A 17,554-nucleotide genomic window follows, 5' to 3' on the forward strand; every position below is an offset into this window, starting at 1 on the left:
GCCACGGCTGTGAGGTACCCGGGGACTCGGTGACGCTGGGTCGCATCGCTCTGCGTCAGCGACGACGCTTCTACCATTTGTGTGATGGGTAAGGCGACGGCGTGGCTGAGGCGCATCTCGCTGCGGGCCCTCATTGCCCGGAGGTGTTGGAAGCTGGAACCATCCTGAGGGGTGCACCAGGCGACGACTGGGGCAATGGAGGCGGTTGTGGGGCGACATGCGCGGCGCGTGGGTGGGTGGCGTTTGAGGCCGGGGCTGTGTGCTGGTGGATGGGTCGCCCATCGCGGCAACGCGCACCCGCCACTGCCTCGCATCAGGTGGTGTGTCCTGTCGCAGAGTGGAGTCGTGTTGGGAGTTTTGCACAAACACGCACACACAGACACAGACACAGACACAGTCTTCCACGCACATGCACACACATCGTGCGCTGGCCCCTCTCGCTGTCTTGCTGTGTCCTGCTAAGTCATCTGTCCGACTTGCTCCTGTGGTTTAACCAGGTGAAGCTGTGTCGCCTCTCTCGGTGTCCACAACAGGAAACAAAAAAAAGACCTATGAGTCTACGAGAACACACCAATGCTGGGAAGGCCGTCTACTGAAACTGAGGCTGTCCCACCACATTATGTGCCTCGCTGCTGGAGCTGGTGCATATGTTGGAACGGCAGACCCCGCTGGTAACGCCATGGCAGCTGCTGGACGTCGCAACGCGTGACGTGCACATCGACTCGGCCATGTGATATGTCGTGCTAATCCCCCTCAGACACTTCTCGTACAGCACAAATGACACCATCGTAGACGGAATTACGCGGGCCACGTTCACGGGAAGGCCCCGGTACATGCCGAGGAGCCCCTCACTTCGCCAGATGCTTTTCAATCCCATCCACATGCTGTTGAACTCTCGGCTGCCATGATTACGGTGATCCTGAAGGCAGGTCCGGACGACCTCGAGAGGGTTGAAAAGAGCACAGGACACGGCTTTGGAAACACCAGAGGCCAGTGCGACCTGCAGCGGCGAGGGATCCTCACGAGAGGTGAAGAGGTTCCGCCGAAACCACTCGTATATGGTCACTTGTATAGTTGTATTACCCGTGAGCAGCACCTGGGGGCCCAGCCCACGGAACATAGCCCTCCAGCCCTCCTGCTGCACTATGGCTCGCACCCCGGCAAAGCCAGACGGTAATAACGGCTCACGTACACCGTTGTGGAAGCGGTTGGCGTCGTATAGTTGTCGACGTGTCTTGATGACGTGGAGCGGGGTGACAACAGTGCCAGTGATACTGGCCGCGACGCACGCGCTCGTGAAATCGAGACCGGACTGCGTAAACATAGAGTCTGGCTGTCTGTCGCCGAGGAGCCCCGCGATGCCTTGTTGCGCGGAGCGGAAAGTGATCAAGTAGAGGCTCCAGCCGACACTGTGCGAGACAACAGAGACGCCCATACCCTTGTACATGCCACCTAGCCCTTCCTGGCGGATGATCTCCCTAGCGGAACAAAGCGGCATCGCGCAACTTCCCTTGCGGATGCTTTGCAGGCGTGTGCGGAGAAAATCGAGGGGGTAGAACAGTATCGTCGCGACTGACCCACCCATGGCGCCTGCAGCGCCGTGCATCCAGATATGCTCAGTCTTTGTTGACGCACCCTGCGAGAAACCGCTCGGGGGCGATGAGAAAGACTGTGACATGGCTTGTTGACAGTGATGAAATTCTCCGGGAGGGGCTGCTTGGGGGGGAACAATGCAAAAGTAACAGTGGGTGGAAACTACTACGTAGAGGTACAACAGTGATCAAAGCCAAGGCGCACGCACGCACGCAGGTTTGCCCCTTTTCAAACACACTTTTCAGACTCTCGCTCGGTGTCTGTTAGTCGTCGCAAAGCCCCCCCCAAAAAAAAAAAAATCGGAAGATACAAACGTATTCACTCGGTCCATGTACGTCTAGAGGTGTGTCGCGTGACGACGCCTACGCACTTTGTCGGTTATGTACCCGCTTCCTTTTGCTTTTTTTTTCCAAGGAAAATAATCCGCTGTGAGGAGGCGGAGTATGCTGGAGGAATCTAGCCAGGCGACGCACAATTCGACCTTGGTAAATACATGTAGTAGAAGGGGAGAAAGGAAAAGAAAAGAAAAGAAAAGAAGGAGGGGGGGAGGGAGCAACAACACCGCGCAAAAATCAAAAAATAAAAGAAGGCCGAGATAAGAAAAATTAAATCAAGAAGAAATGAGAAAGAAAAGAGGTGTCCAGATGGAAGACGGAGAAATCAAATAAAATTCAGAAATGAATCGAGTGATCACGACTCTGGAAGTGGCCATCAAAGTAACAGTCGATGCCCGCCTTAATTCTCAAGCGGTGTGGAGCACGTAATGAACGTGTATGTATTTTTCCCTGGATCGTGTACAAGTCAGTGGGTTGGCATGCAGTAATTCGATCGCCCGTGTAGTGCAGGAATGCGGCAGGGAAGCCAGTGGTACAAAAAAAAAACACACAATACAAAGGAGATACTATAGCTTCAAATAGGAAGAACGGGAACGCAAACAAAGGAAAAGGCGCATACAAAAAAAGGCGAAATGACCACACCTACGCGGGGTCTGGAAATGGATGCAGGGGAGAAAGGTGGATGACCTTTTTTTCTGTGTGTGTGTGTGTGTGTGTGTGTGTGTGTGTGTGTGTGCGTATCGCCTTGTGGGACTATTAGCCTCTTCCTGCAGGAAGACCTGTAATGAGTTTGGAGTGGGAAGGAGTTGAAAGGCTGCAGCCACTGCAGGAAGAGGACGCGCGGGTGAAGGAAGGGGGAGGAAGGGGAGGGGAGGGGAGGGGAAGGAAAGAAATGCCGATGATGGAGTAATGATGTTACTATGATAGATGACGCTGAGACGTATATCGCGTTTCATCTTACGGAACCAGAAAGATGACAATATGGTCGAAGAGGGGCAAAGAACAGAAAAAAAAGAGGGGAGAAAGTCCAGACCAATAGCCAGTTCGCGGGGTAGCGAAAGTTTCATGACAGAGTGTGATGTGATGCGTAGATGCACGCATGATCCATGAGCAGTGGTGCGTGGGTGGGTGAGGGGGGAGAGGGAGAAAGGAGGGGAGAGAAGAGTTGTTGTGGGCATGTCGAGAAGTACCAAGACCATGAAAGCAGACGTACAACAGAGGTTTTCGAAGGACAAACAGACAGCAGAGTTGTGACCAGCACACCTGGATCTACAAGTCACACCAACGCCCTGTGTATATGTGTGTGTGTGCCCACCTGATGGCATGTAGAGAAAGCGACGCTTCACAGTTTACAGTGGCCTCCCCTCCCCCCCCCTCCCCCCGCTCTGCTCTCTTACAGAAATACTCGAAGGGAAAAGAGGTCGGTGCACTCCATTACGACAGTAGCCGCGGACAGCAGAAGGCACAATTTCAGCGTGAGCTTTGAAATGGACATCTCCGTTTAGCCAAGAACACACTGCACACACAGACACACATATATGTGCAGTGACCCAACATCCCCCACGTGTAGGCTCAGCACAACCTATGATACAAGGCTGCTCGCGCACCTCAGGTAGAGAACCCCCCCACCCACCCACCCACCCCTGCAAGATCCTTCTGCAGTTTTTCTTGCAGGTAACTGATTTGCCTTTCTGAGTTGTATGAATGTGCTGCCTGTCCTTGAGCGCGTGCGTTCTACGAACCGAGCGAGTGTGTACGTTAAGGCTGAAGTAATAGACGCGGAAAGACAAACACAAAAGAAAAAACAAGCGCGTGAAGAAAAAGACACGCACCTCAACACGACCGCAGCCCTCTTGGTAGACCATAAGTCAGTTTTCCTAAAAGACCGGTGCCGCACACTCTCATAGTTTTCCTTTCCTTTTTGTCGACTCCTCAAACTTGGTCATGCTGCTGTGATCGGATTCGCATAAACGATCCAGGTTCGATTTGTTTGTCAAGTACACAATCCCTCTCCCTTCTCCCCCGCTTCCCCCTCTATGAAAACTGCTTCCCCTTCTCACCTCCCTCTATTTTCACGGACACACACACACACACAATCTACTGTGTTGCCTTCTCCCTTAAACACCTCCTGTGGGTGCGGGGTAATGGAAAAGTCCAGGTTACAGCCGGTAGCACATCGACTACATCAATGAGGACGACAACGAGAGAGCGTGACGAGGGTGAGCAGTAAATGCAGACAAACGGATCCTTGAACAAAGGAATCCACAAAGATAAAAGCAAGCAAAACTTTCAATGTGCGAGGCAGTGCGAGGGGAGGGAAAAAAATACACAATAAGAGGAAAAAAAAGAAATGCAGTCATGAAGGGCTGGTGAATCTGTCTTGGGGTCAATGCCTCGACGCCTCGCGACGGTGCCTGGGGTATGTCTGACTCCGTGTAAAATCCCGTTCAGACTGGCGAGTGCTTTACGGAGTGGAAAAGTAAAGGAATGCTGCATCCGGGCTGATACGCTCACAACCAGAGAACACAACACGCGCGCACACACACACAGAGAGGCAGAGATGAAATACGAACAGATGCGTGCCTCATCTTCAGATCGGCGTGCGCCACACTTTCTACACACAGACTGACGTTGTTGCATTCGGTTCTTTGGACCTTACGTCGTCGTCTTTTTTTACTTTTTTTGAGTGGCAGTTTGGCCGGAGGGAGGTGGGGGGGGGGGGGTCACAGTGGCGGCAAAGCACGCAAAGCGCGAACAAAAACAAAAAGACAACACAACAGAAAATAAAAAGAGAGAATGGTGAAAATGAAATGGAAGACCTCACCTGTTTGTAGAATGAAGTGTGTGTGTGTGCTTGTGCGTGTTTGTGCGAAACTCCCAACACGACTCCACTCTGCGACAGGACACATCACCTGATGCGAGGCAGTGGCGGGTGCGCGTTGCCGCGATGGGCGACCCATCCACCAGCACACAGCCCCGGCCTCAAACGCCACCCACCCACGCGCCGCGCATGTCGCCCCACAACCGCCTCCATTGCCCCAGTCGTCGCCTGGTGCATCCCTCAGGATGGTTCCAGCTTCCAACACCTCCGGGCAATGAGGGCCCGCAGCGAGATGCGCCTCAGCCACGCCGTCGCCTTACCCATCACACAAATGGTAGAAGCGTCGTCGCTGACGCAGAGCGATGCGACCCAGCGTCACCGAGTCCCCGGGTACCTCACAGCCGTGGCCATGCATCGCCCCGGCCACCCTACACTGTAGGCACTTCACCGTATGCCCACCAGGAGTGGGCTCGGTATTGGCATGAGGATCGGGTACTGCTTGGCTCCCCCTCCCCCTCCCCCTCCCTCCCCTACACACAGAGAGAGAGAGAGAGACAAAGCAGGTACAGAACCGTGACCCACCCACCCACCCACCCTGATATGGGCACGCCGCCATCAAAATACTGGATATATAAATATACACACACACACATGGAGGGGGAGGGGTGAGAAGTGACAGCAAAACAGGTGGACTGCATGCGAGTCGCTGACAGCTGAATCAGGGTGAAAAAACTTCGGATGCCTGCCTTTGCATTTCGAGGGCTTTTGAGTGTCTCCCTGACCTCAGTGAGTGGGGTGGATGTCGCTCGTAGCTGGGGAGGAGAAGTTGCATCCACCTTACAGAGGAGAAGAAACAGCACGAACCAACTGCTAGCTTAGAGTGGACCCCTACTGCATCGCGGGCCAGTCAAAGGACTCACGGCCTTCCTTGTCGATGCGCTCGTAGCCGTGGCGGCCAAAGACATCGCGCTGCAGCGACACCAGCTGACCGTACGGAAGAGTTGGGGTGTACATGGCGTTGATGTACGCCAGGGAAGCGGACATCACAGGCAGCGAGACTGCAGTGGTCGCGGTGAGGTGGGCGATAATCTGACGGCAATGCGGAAGACCCGCCTCCATTTCCTTGGTGAAGGCGTCCATGAGGTTCGGCAGGTTGGGGTTTCCCTCGAAGGCCTTCGTCATGGGACCCAGCAAATAGCCCTGCAAGATGCAGCCGGCGCGGAAGGTGGCGATAGTGGCGGGCAAGTTCAAGCCAAACCCGTACACTTTATCGAGCTCGCGTAGGCACTGAAACATCTGCGCGTAGCTCGCAATTATGGACAGGCTAACGGCGTGGAACAACTGCTTCGCCTCAATGCCATTGGGGGACTTGTCTTTAGCTTGCTCACACGTGCCGCGCGGGAAACGAGGGAAAGCCATGGCGTTTGCGATGCGCTCGTTCTTGTACATAGTCATCTGACGTGAAATAACAGCCATGTTGAGCGACGGTGCCGGCACGCCCACCTCCAAAGCCTCCTGAGCTGACCACAAACCGGTGCCCTTGGAGCCAATGCGATCCTTCACCTTTTCCGATAGGTAGTTGCCCGCCGGCTCCCTCGCGCGGCAGGCAGCGATGGAGATGTCGAGCATATAGGATTTGAGGAAACCCTCCGCCTTCCATGACTCGAAAACATCGGCAACCTGATCGTTGCTGAAGCCAAGGGCCACCAGGGCGTTGTACGCCTCACCCCAAATCTGCAGAATAGCGTACTCGCCAGCGTTGTGATACATTTTCACGCAGGAGCCCGCGCCGCCCTTGCCGTTGAACGTCACGCACGGGCGACCGTCCTCAGCTTTGGCTGCGGCCGCCTCCACGATCGAGCGCACCTCCTCCCAAACGCTTGGCGTGCCGCCCGGGAAGAATGCCGGGCCCTTTCGCGCGCCTTCCTCACCACCGGAGATGCCCATGCCGAGAAAACGGAGACCTTGGCTCTCCAGCTCCGCAGCGCGCTTGTCCTGGTCCTTGAAGTTCGCATTCCCGGTGTCGACGATGATGTCGTTTTTATCAAACACCTCCTTCAGCTGCTCAATTGTGGAGTCCGTCGCGGCGCCCGCCTGAACGAGAATGAGCGCTCGGCGCGGCTTCTTTAGGGACGCGGCAAACTCCTTAATGGTATCGTACCCCTTCAAGTTCGAAGCGAATGGCTCGTGCCCATGCTCCTCCAAGAACGAGTGCGTCTTGGCACAGGTGCGGTTGAAGACGGCAACGCGGAACCCCTTCTCGGCGATGTTCAGGGCGAGGTTCGCGCCCATGACACCGAGACCGATAATACCGACGTCGTTCGACATGATGAATAATGGATTTCTCCTTTTTCCCTGTTCGTGTGGAAAAGAGGGCGAAACGTGTGTGTGTGGGTGTGTGTGGGGGGTAGGGGGTCTACACAGCGCTATGAAAAAACCTACAGAAGGTGGGATGAGGTCGCGCAGCTTCGCGTTACGTGAAAACGTAATGTGATAGAGGAATAATGAGATGTGCTGTGTGAAAGAGGGGTGGAGGTGGGTGAAAAGGAAAACGGTGCACGTAGAGAGAGAGAGCGAGAGAGAAGAGGGAGGGATGGAAAAAAAAAAACGTCAGCACAAATGAGGAGAGAACACAAAAACACACACTGTTCCCCGCCCCCGCCCCCCCCCCTCCTTGTGTATCTGGTTGTTTGCTTCGCTGTAAACCCTTGGCCTGACAGAAATATGTCCGGTGAAGCCCGAGAGGGGAGAAATGAATCAGCGTAGACTGGGATGTAGTTTGTGTTGTAGAAATACTCGGCTGTGTTTCGCACGAATACCCGCAACTTGAAAAGAGGGAGGGAGGGGGGGGAAGAGAGAAATCGGTTTCCTCTCTCTTTTTTTTTGCCAGAGGAAGGGGTAGACGGGGCAGAAGAGGGGAAGCGATCTTTTTATAAACAGTGGCATGTCTCTCTCTCTCTCACCCCCACCCCCACCCCTTCAAAGATGTGTGCGGGTTATAGAGAGTTTCTAGCCTTAAACTCCTGTGAAGACGCACTGAGCAGCAAGCTGGTGACCAGCTTCTCTGTTGGGCACGAGGGCCCGAGAACAACAGCAACAACGGCGACACACAGAATCAGTGGACGAAACTGAAAACAGATACGTAGTCGACGTCAACGAACCATACGCGATGACATCCCTGGGCGGTGCAAGACCGCAGTATCTCCACGGTGCAAACGCGCATTGCCGGGAAAGACCAAGCCAGAATCCCTCAGCGACTCAAAGCACCACCGTATGTAAGGCTGGAGGTAACAGCTTACTGGATGACCCTCTCTTTCCCTTCACGTGGCCACGCTTCCACGGCTCTTACATCACCCGACCAGCGTCGTTGCGGTTGATGGCAAGACTGATTCGCAGTCGCTCCTGCTCTGACTCAATCTCTCGAATAAGACGAGCGCGCTTTTTCTTCAGTTGCAAGCGCCGTAGCTCACGTCGCCGCTGCCTCCGCTGTCGCTCCTCTTTATTCGCCCTTGTCCTTCCGAGCTCACTCGACGATGGTTCGGTTTCAGTTGATCCTCCGGTGCCCGTTGGTGGCCCCAGACGAGCCGATAATGCAGACGGGGAACTCCCCATGAGATCACCTACGCTGCGGCGCAGGCGCCGCCTTTTCGCCGCCTCCTTTTCCAGCCAAGCAGCCGTCTCTTTCGGCCCAGCGCCGGCAATTACCAACACAAGTTGCCCCTTCTTCACCAGCATCTGTGCCTCCTGCCGAAGGTAGAAGCCCACGAGCCGCTCCGCTGTGTCCGCGTGCAGGGATTCGTTCAACTTCGTCAGTTCATGTGTGACATAGACGCGCCGCTGTGGCAGAACAGCGGCGATGTCTTGGAGCACCATCACCAGCCGGCGTGGTACTTCGTAAAATACACACGGGAATGTTGCAGGGGCAACAATAGAGCGGAGAATCCGGAGTCGTGCCCCATGCGACTTGGGCAGAACGTTTCCAAAGAAGAAAGAGCCGTCTTCAAAGGTCTGGGGGGAGAGGCCAGCCGTGACGGCGGCATCGGCATCGCCGCCTTGCTTGTTGTCTGTGGATTCGTATGCAGATGTTGTCAAACCACACACCGCCAGTGCGCTCATGACGGCCGACGCCCCCGGTACAGCCGTGACACGGATTCCGCTCTGCTGTATCTCTTGCACCAGCTCTCCGCCAACGTCACCAATGCAAGGGGTGCCGCTCGTCGTCACCAGCGCCATGCTGCGCCCGCCCTTCAGCAACTCCACCAGCTTCTCGCGGGAGGTGCTCCGATTCCCACGGCTGTAGTGAATGAGACGACCTTGGTTGGGGATGTTGACGAGGTCTAGGAGAGTCTTGGTGGCAGGGCGATCTGTGGTGATAATGTAATCGACGCCGCGCAGCACGTCAAGGGCCCGCAAGGTGAAGTCCTTCAAGTTCCCGATCGGCACCGAGACGACGTGCAAGGCGGCTTTGTCAATATTGGTCGGCTTCGTGAGAGGGTCGACCGCATCATCAGGCGTGAGGCGCGCCTTGCGGTAGTGAAAGGTGCCGCTGAGAAGACGAGCGGTGCCGCCGAGCCTTCGCGCTGGTGTGATGAGGGCTGAAACAGAGGAGCTGACGAGTGAAGCATATCCTACACGTGCGTGAGAATGTTGTACCGCGGCCCCGTACGGTGCCCTAATACCTCGACGAAGGTGGAGGACAGTCACGAAGCACGCACCCGACCAGCCTAACATGCCTGTGACTATGCGGATGTGTGTGTGTGTGTGCTAGATGGGAGTGTGCATGTCCACAAGCATAGGGTACCAGCCCATGAGCGAGATGAGTAAGTACAAGAAACCGCATGCAAGAAAGGGGCGAGAGAGAAAGAGGGGGACAAAGACGACGCTGAGATGTACTGCCCAGAAAAGAGAACAGCGCGCTTCTCAGTAGCGAGAGCTTGAGAAAAGGGGAGGAAGGGATACCCGCAGATGAGGTGCCCAGAACCCTTGAAGAGTAACGACACTGCCTCGTTCTCTTGTAGTTTCAACAATGCGTTTTGTATTTTGTTGTTTTGTTTTGGGGGGAGGGGGAGGGGAGGGGAGGGGGGGAATACTGCACCAACACATTTCTAGTACATGCAGGTACCTTCCTTCACAGCACTACGAAGTTTTCCCCGTTGTCTTCCGTCTCCCCAACGTGTCTGCTTGTTTTTTTTCCCTAATAGAATGTGTGTTAAGAGAGCGAGCAAGTAGTGCCTGTGTACCTGCCGGCTGCGTACACCCACTGCTACGTCACGCAGAGTTGTGAAGAGAAGTGGGGATTATTTTCGGTTTGTTTGTTTTTAATATGACGACGGGTGGCGTCGTTGTCCGTTAATATTAACAAAGCGATCAGAAGCGCATCAGATGAGTGAACAAAGCGAAGACGAGGCCAAAAAAGAAAATAATAAATAAAGCGGAAGAGAGGAGGAGGCTGAGAAATCTCAGTCCGTCCATGGCCCACGCATCACCACATCACCTGCCCTACTCTCTTTGCGTCGACCGCGGAGACGACAGCGAATGCGTCTCCCCTCCCCCCCCCCCTCTCCGCCCCGTGGGTGCGAGGCCGACGGGACAAGGAAACGCGCGGGATGAACCCGCTACACCAGAAAACTGTCATACACGGAGAAGCACGCTGGCGCAGTGGCAGCGTCAGCAGAGGGAAACCCCAAGATGTGCGCGACGAGGTGCGACAGAACTGTGCTTTCCGCGAACACGTTTGCAGCTTCCTTCTGAAAAAGGACATCCTCGTCGTCGCTACCAGCGACATTGTCACCACCGCCCGTCTCCTCTGCCCGTGTGGCCTTGATTACCACTGAAGGAGTCATTGGCGAGTCTGTGAGCGACATGAGAGACCTGAGTGCGTCGGCGCCAACAAAGAGACCAGCCTTGTGTAGTCGGCGCAAGAGGCGCACAACCGCCAAGAGGCAGGACACTTGGTCTCGCGGCGCCTCGTCTTCACCCCACACGCTGCGAGAGGAAATAACCGCTGCGGCCTCGCGAATGTCGGTTGCGTCATCCACTAGCAATCGGAAAAGAACCACAAAGAGCGTGACAGCACTCGACGGGCATGACGACGGTGCCGATGACGCTGCAGCATCGCAGCTGCGGCGCAAGAAAAACTGCGCCGTTTGCAGCGCCTTGACTACCGCCAATCGAGACTCCAACGGCTGTTCTGGCTCGCAGTAGTACGACAAGACGCGCGCTACTGCAGGGGACACAGCGCGGGCGTCAGAGACAAATATGTCGTGCGTTGTGACAAATTCGATCGCGGCACTGCAGGCATCCAAATTGTTCCACGGTACGGATTTCGGGGAGCAGGCTTCATCATCAGGTGGGGTAAGGAGAAACACAAGGATTGCATACAGCTGCGCGACCGCAGGAGAAGCGCTGACGGTGAAAACGTGTGAGTTCGCCAAGACTGCGGTTGCCGCAGGAGCCTGTGACCCGGTGTTGGAGATGGAGAGCGCAGATAGATGAGCCGGATCCGTGCCGAGACCTATCGTCTCCTTTGTCAGCGCCATGGTCTTGGCTGCAAAACGTATGTGAGAAACAAGCTGACCCCATGCAACGCACCCGATCGTGGTCGTTATGGGCGACGTGGCGTGCTCGGCGTCGCCGAACAGCTCCGTCACTGACTGCACCGCTAGTTGTGAGACGTCGCAGTGCAGATCACGCCAGAGGACCTGCAGCACCACCGCAACGTCCGCTTTGGTGAGAAGAGCGGCCGTATCCGAGTAGTACTGAAGTTGCGTCATGATCCATGAGATGAGGTTGTGCTCGCCACGCCGGATACTCAGGGCGGAAGCCTCCCCTTGCAGTAACCGAGCCAGCCGCTCCTGCTCCATCCGAGTCCAATGCCCGATAGGCGTACGGTCGTGCTGCGCAGCTAGAAAAACGAGCATGGCGCTTGCCCCTTCCATCACGCTGCCGCGCTCCGGCACAACATGGTGGGCCGCCAAGTAAGCGCTCAACGCCTCAACACACATGTCCCGCAATGCGTGCTGCTGCGCAAAGCTTAGCGAGTGCCGCGGGCCGAAAAAGACGATATCTGCCAACAAGGCGAAAAGCGAAGCCGCAACTGTTGCACTCACAGCACAGGCTCTAACGAGCACATGCTGACAAGAAAGAAGGGCTTCGCTAATGGCGTGATTGACGGTCTCAGCGAGAGTTAGTGTGGCATAGCTACTGCGCTTCTGTTTGTAGTGGCGTCGCAGCGTCCCCACGTACTGGGCATGGAACTGCAGCAGCTGCAGCAACGCTCCATGGCAAGAATTCAAACCCCCGCCCACTGTGCCTCCACGTTTACTGGGCGACACCGTGTGATTCGCGGAATCCATGACAGCACCCTGAAGCTGCGGCGGCTCTAGCGACAACCCGCGCCGAGTCTGGGCAATTGTCATTTCAAGAGAGGGGGGCGGCACCAAACAGCACAAAGCCACCGCGCTCGCAGAGCGAACCATCAAACTAGGCGAGGCGGAGCACCCCATCACAGCTTCCGCCATGCGGACCGCATCGTCTGCTTCGCCATGGCTAACCTTGGTGATCAGGTGCGGCGGGTCTGGCGAGAGCATTGACAGAAGTTGCAGCACCGGGAAAAGAGCGACGTTCACTTCAGCGGCAGATGCGGAATCACCGTCTTCGCCCTTTGCTGCCTGTGGCGCGCCGCGTACCCCCCTCGTCAGCTCCGTGTACACGTAGGCGACGCCGCGCGGTGTGCGCTTTGCCACGTCGTACAGGGAAGTGTTCACGCCAGAGCCGCCGGTTGACGGGTGCTCGCCAACAAAACGGTGAATGACAGCAGAAAACAGCATCAAGCAGCTGTTGCGCGTGTACCAGCTGGCGTCATGGAACCCCTCCGTTGCCACGGAAAACGCCGGTTCAATGTAGGCCACAATACGGTCGGCAAACACCTTATCCTCGAAAATGAACTTCATTACGTTGAGAGCGTTGGAGCGCTGGCTCCGCCGCACCGCCTCGCCAGAAACGCCTAAATGCGGTGTCTCACAGACGTTCGGGTCATGTCGTCCGACGACCTCGCCGCGCGCAACGCAGAGAAGCTGCTGCATCACTGAGGGAAAAAGGCAGTACGGCACCGTCGTGTCCTCCACCTCGAGGACGGCCAAAATGGCATGTGGAAGGCCTTGACTGCGCCGAAGCATGCGGGCCACATCTACAGAAGTAACGCCTTCGGGTCCCATCAAGTAGTCGAGCAGCTCCGCCGGCAACTGATAAAACAGCGGCTGGCGCGAGCGCACTAGCGTGGCCGCGAGAGCTTTGAGCGCCTCACGGACGCATCGCATCACGCCGTTGTGTTTCGTGAGGAGTAAAGTGTGAACTAGCTCGTAGGCGGCTGCGTGGACGATTGCAAAAGGTATGGCGTGTACAGGACAAACCTTCAAAACACGCGTGATAGAGTTCGAGGCGACACGCATGCTGAGCCAGGTGTTGTTGACCACTCCGCGCATCACAGACTCCGCCTCAAGACGACTGCGGTCGTAGACGTGGCCGCGGCAATCGACGGCCTCGTCTTCCTCCAAAGGCGCAGTATCCCCGGCGTTCACTGCCTCGGTGCCAACCAATGAGTTGTGCGTACGGAGAACAAAACAACAACACTGCAAAAAACTCGTGCACGCCGACGTCAGTATGGAAGACGGGGAAAACGCGGCGACGTGGTGCTCGACAGACGCCATGAGACCTAACAGATCCGCGCAGAGAGAGAGGGAGCCGTGCAGCGGATTTGCTTGAATGTAGGCATATGCTTTGGTGCCGCGCATCGTACTCATCTCAGTGCAGCTCCTCTCCACAACCGTTCGTTCTTGCTCAAGCAGACCGCTGAGACGTTCAAGCTCCCCCAGCGGATGCTGACGCGCGACTGCCTGTGCCTCTGCTGTCAACGTCGTGAAAAGGAGAAAGCGCCCCACAGCGCCCTCGGCGTTTCGGAACGTCTGCGCACGGCGAAGATCCTGGTGAGCGCGCGCCGCCATTGCGGACACTGAGACAGCGCTACCGCTATTGGCGCCGTTACATGCCGCGAACACCGCCGTCGGAGCCAACTCACAGAAGGCCTGCAAAAGATCTCTAGCGCCCTCACGCGCTTGGGACCAGCCATCTGACAGAAGGGCAAGGAGGGATGGCACAACAGAGACATGCACCAGCGGCACGGCGGCGGCGGCGCCGCCGCACACTGGCGCTGTAGAAAGAGTCCATTCCATAGTCTCCACTTTGGCGAGGTGCGTGCGCAGCCCTTGGAGAAGAATCGAGTACCCCATCATTGCCGTGACACGTCGCTCCACCGCCAGACCAGCACCAGCGGGTGCGCTTGTGCCGATGTTCTGGGCAAAGATGTCTGAAAGGCGTCTGCAGTGATCCATCACCGCGACCCGATACGCCGGCGTGCCCAGCTCCAGCTGCGAGTCAGATTCGCTGGCCGAGTCCGCCACCAGCGATGCCGAGCCAGCGTCTTGAGCGGTCGTGACCGCATCTCCCTTGTGTTTGCTTTTCTTCTGTGTGCTCTTTGACACCGCCGGAGACACTGGAGATGCGGAAGACTGGGTTTTGCTGGTGTAGCTCTCCATGAGACGACGCACCCACTTCCTCATGACCTCTAGTAGTCCTTTGCGAGCGGTCGTGTCGCCACCGAGGTGCATGTTAAAGATTAAGTATTCTTCCACTTTGCGAAGCTGCCAAGGCTGCACGGCTTGAATCTTCTTCACCCCCAGCACGCAGAGACACAAAGCCGCATTGCGTACCTCATAGTTGAGGCTCTGACAACCGTCCTCCAAGACCCTCAGCACCTTGCTACGAGGGGCCAAGTAGGGCGTAATATCCACACCAACGCCGCGGGCGCGAGCAACCACCTCGACGACTCCTTGCCCAACGCGCTCGCGCCGGGGCGCAGGAAGGGAGCACGACGACGACGACTTCTCTCCAAAAGCGCTGCTTGGGTGTTCAATGACGGCAGTGAGTATGGCACCCAAACACGCTGGCTCTTGCTTCACGAGTGGTGCTACAAAGTGGGCGGTTATGTGTGATATGTTCACCGCCTCACTGACGTTGGACGAGACACCGACGTAGCCCTTCTCTGTTATGGCACGTGCGAGCGGCTCAATGATGCCACGGCGCATGACATCCTGGGCTGCTTCACCGTCGAAGGTGTGGCCCACGACCGCAGGGCCTGGAAATGACTTAGCAATGGCACGCGCCAACTGGGCAAAGACGTCGCCAGATACGTTGGCGATCTTGTGATTGCTGGCCCCCGCTAGCAGTGTGCGGGAGAAGGCAGAGACGGCATCTGCCGCGGAAGTAGTGCAGCCATAGTGCCGCTGCAACACCGTGACAAAGTCCTCTAGCGGCATCATTGAGAGCAAGCCCTGAAGCGCATGATACTTGCCGCGGCGATCTGCCTGAGCACGAAGGATTTGATCAAGCGTCACAGCGGTGTCAATACTGCGATCGAGTCCCTCGTCAGGCCCCTGAGCGGCACCGCTGCGGAGAAGCGCCTGTGTCGCCAAAATCTCGCTGTACGTGCCGTAGAGGGCGCCGGACACGTGCTGTGTGCCGTCATCCCACAGCGCCATGATGAGCTGAGTAGCGTAGGAGAGCATATTCTGCAATTTCGGCGATAATGTGAAAAGCGAAGAGAGGTGGCAGTGCTCTGGTGCGGCCTGGCCCACCACCGATGTGGCTGGGGCTGAAGAAGGCTGATGCGCAGTCGGTGTGATAAGAGTTGCGGCGCTGCTGGTGTCAAGCAGCTGCGCAAGTGCCTTGGCTGCGCTCGTCAGAACCGCCCGCACGTGGCGCACGATGCTGTCCACCGTCTGAATAGCCATGAATCGTGTTTCCGGCTCCTGCACAATGTTGCAGTACCGTTGCGCCGCCGGCAGAATTATGTCGTAGACCACGACGGTGTTATGAAAGGCATTGTTCGGCTCCGCTGCTGTCGCGGTAGCCGAAAGAGAGGTCCAGGGCAGAGGCGTCAGGAGGAGGCCGAGGGACATCCAATCCCCGCGAATCGGCGACGAGGTGTGCGCCAGTATTCCCTTGAGTAGTGCAAAGCAGCCATTAGGCGTAAAGTGGGAGAAGACATCGTGGAGGGCCGTAGCCCCAGCGCAACCATCCGCCTGAGCTGCCTCACGCGGTTTCGCGGCTGCCACGACGCGCAGAGCCACATCTGCTTGCGCAAAAAGATCCGCAAGCGACAACGCAGCAGGCGCCCTCCTCTTCTGTGACTCGGAGACACTGTTGGGGGACGCGCCGGAGCCGCAAAATGTGAGTGCACCACCCGTGCGCTGAAAGACGCCGTCGCATAGCGCACCGCACACGAACGACAACAGCCACGCGTCGCACGTGCGCACCGTCAATATCGATGCCACCAGCAGTCCTACGGCGTTCAGCACGTCCTTCGGGAAGATGGACGAGTACAACATGACGATGGTGGGTTGCAGCAGACGCGTCAGCTCGCGACGCACGTCTCCGCTGACGGAGTCGGAAACCATCGCTCGTGTCAGCGAGTCCATGTATTTGTGAATGTATGTGGCGACTACACGAACGCAGAAGCGAATGTGCTCCAGATCTTCGGCAAAAACAGAGCCTGCGTCGCCGCTACTCGATGTCGGTGGAACGGCCACCATCGAACCACTGCTGGGATCCTCGTCCCCGTTCGTCGGACTTTGCGCAACGTCAGTGGAGCGCGGCGACGGCATCTCTTGGTCGCAACTTTCATTTGTGCCGCTGCTTGACTGGATACGACTGCGGGTGGTCGCGTTGACGACAACCCACTGAAAACTGTCTGCGAGCAGTGGCAATACCTCCAGAAAAGTGTCTTTGAAGATGCCGGGCATCATGGGCATCAACGTACTTGTAAGTCCATCCACCGCATTCAAAAAATTTAGCACCCGATCGTGCTCAGCGCTGCAATCACGTACACTCGGGGTGGCTGTAATTTCCGTGCTTTGAACCCCCTTGTCGGACCGGAAGTACAGGGCAGCGGCAGCTTCAGAGGCTTCTCTGGGAATAGCGAGGGCGGCAACAGGTCCCATGGTGGCGGCGGTGCCCACCTCTGAAGGTGTGGCGCAGTGCAGGATGCGTGCAACAAACATTTCACGAACAGCCGCCTCCGCATCGGCGTCGGGCGAGGGCAGAAGGGTCCGTAGCACAGTCATGAACGCTCGGTGCAGATACCGCACGCGGCAATCAAGTAGCACCGGCACTACCGCCTCCAGTGCCAGGGCGCGTCCCCATGAGTAGAGCTCCCCAGTCGGCTCAGTGAGGATGGCTGCCACCTGAGATTTAGGGATCTCGCGTATGGCACCAGTTATTTTCGAGACGGCGTGCAACTGCTGCTCCGGGGTGAGGGAGGGCTGAAGCAGCTCCTGAAGTGCGGCTCCCGTCACACGCACGACCTTCGCCGCCAATGCCGAGGACGACGCGGTGGCAAGAAGAGTGTGCGTCACCTGCTCAAGTGACTGCTGTAGATCCTTAGGAACATCAAAGGACCTTTGAAAATCAGGGCGGCGCTGGCGACGTCGCGTAAGCGTCGCTTTCGCTGCCTGCTCTGTCATCATGAGTGTGGGCTTGGGGGGCACAAGAAAAATGATGCACTATGATGACGATGGCTGTCAAGTGACCGTATCGTGCACCGGAGTGCTCAGCAAAGTATTTTTCTGTTATCTCGATGCTCTGCCAGAAAAAAAAAATCCCCCTTTTTACAAGTTTGTAGGCTACCCACCCACTCCCACCGCGCACTGGTCTCTGAAGTGCACGCAATGGCAGCTACCTTCTCGTCCAT

At 56.7% G+C, this 17,554-nt stretch overlaps 4 protein-coding genes across 4 annotated transcripts; all 4 read right to left on the minus strand.

Annotated features, from left to right (window-relative positions):
- Positions 1–589: 589 nt before the first annotated feature.
- Positions 590–1,678, minus strand: JKF63_01334 (uncharacterized protein; the record flags this gene model as incomplete). The annotated part of the gene is made up of 1 exon (XM_067897381.1): positions 590–1,678. One exon carries the CDS (start codon positions 1,676–1,678, stop codon positions 590–592), a length of 1,089 nt encoding a protein of 362 aa, XP_067753538.1.
- Positions 1,679–5,637: 3,959 nt separating this feature from the next.
- JKF63_01335 (uncharacterized protein) lies at positions 5,638–7,077 on the minus strand (the record flags this gene model as incomplete). The annotated part of the gene is made up of 1 exon (XM_067897382.1): positions 5,638–7,077. One exon carries the CDS (start codon positions 7,075–7,077, stop codon positions 5,638–5,640), a length of 1,440 nt encoding a protein of 479 aa, XP_067753539.1.
- Positions 7,078–8,094: 1,017 nt separating this feature from the next.
- On the minus strand, positions 8,095–9,480 carry JKF63_01336 (uncharacterized protein; the record flags this gene model as incomplete). Its single annotated transcript, XM_067897383.1, has 1 exon — positions 8,095–9,480. The coding sequence occupies one exon, from the start codon at positions 9,478–9,480 to the stop codon at positions 8,095–8,097; it is 1,386 nt and encodes a 461-aa protein (XP_067753540.1).
- An 884-nt stretch (positions 9,481–10,364) lies between these two features.
- On the minus strand, positions 10,365–17,330 carry JKF63_01337 (uncharacterized protein; the record flags this gene model as incomplete). The annotated part of the gene is made up of 1 exon (XM_067897384.1): positions 10,365–17,330. The coding sequence occupies one exon, from the start codon at positions 17,328–17,330 to the stop codon at positions 10,365–10,367; it is 6,966 nt and encodes a 2,321-aa protein (XP_067753541.1).
- Between the last annotated feature and the right edge of the window lie 224 nt (positions 17,331–17,554).

The sequence above is a fragment of the Porcisia hertigi genome, chromosome 35, assembly GCF_017918235.1.
Source record: "Porcisia hertigi strain C119 chromosome 35, whole genome shotgun sequence".
Classification (NCBI taxonomy): Eukaryota; Euglenozoa; class Kinetoplastea; order Trypanosomatida; family Trypanosomatidae; genus Porcisia; species Porcisia hertigi.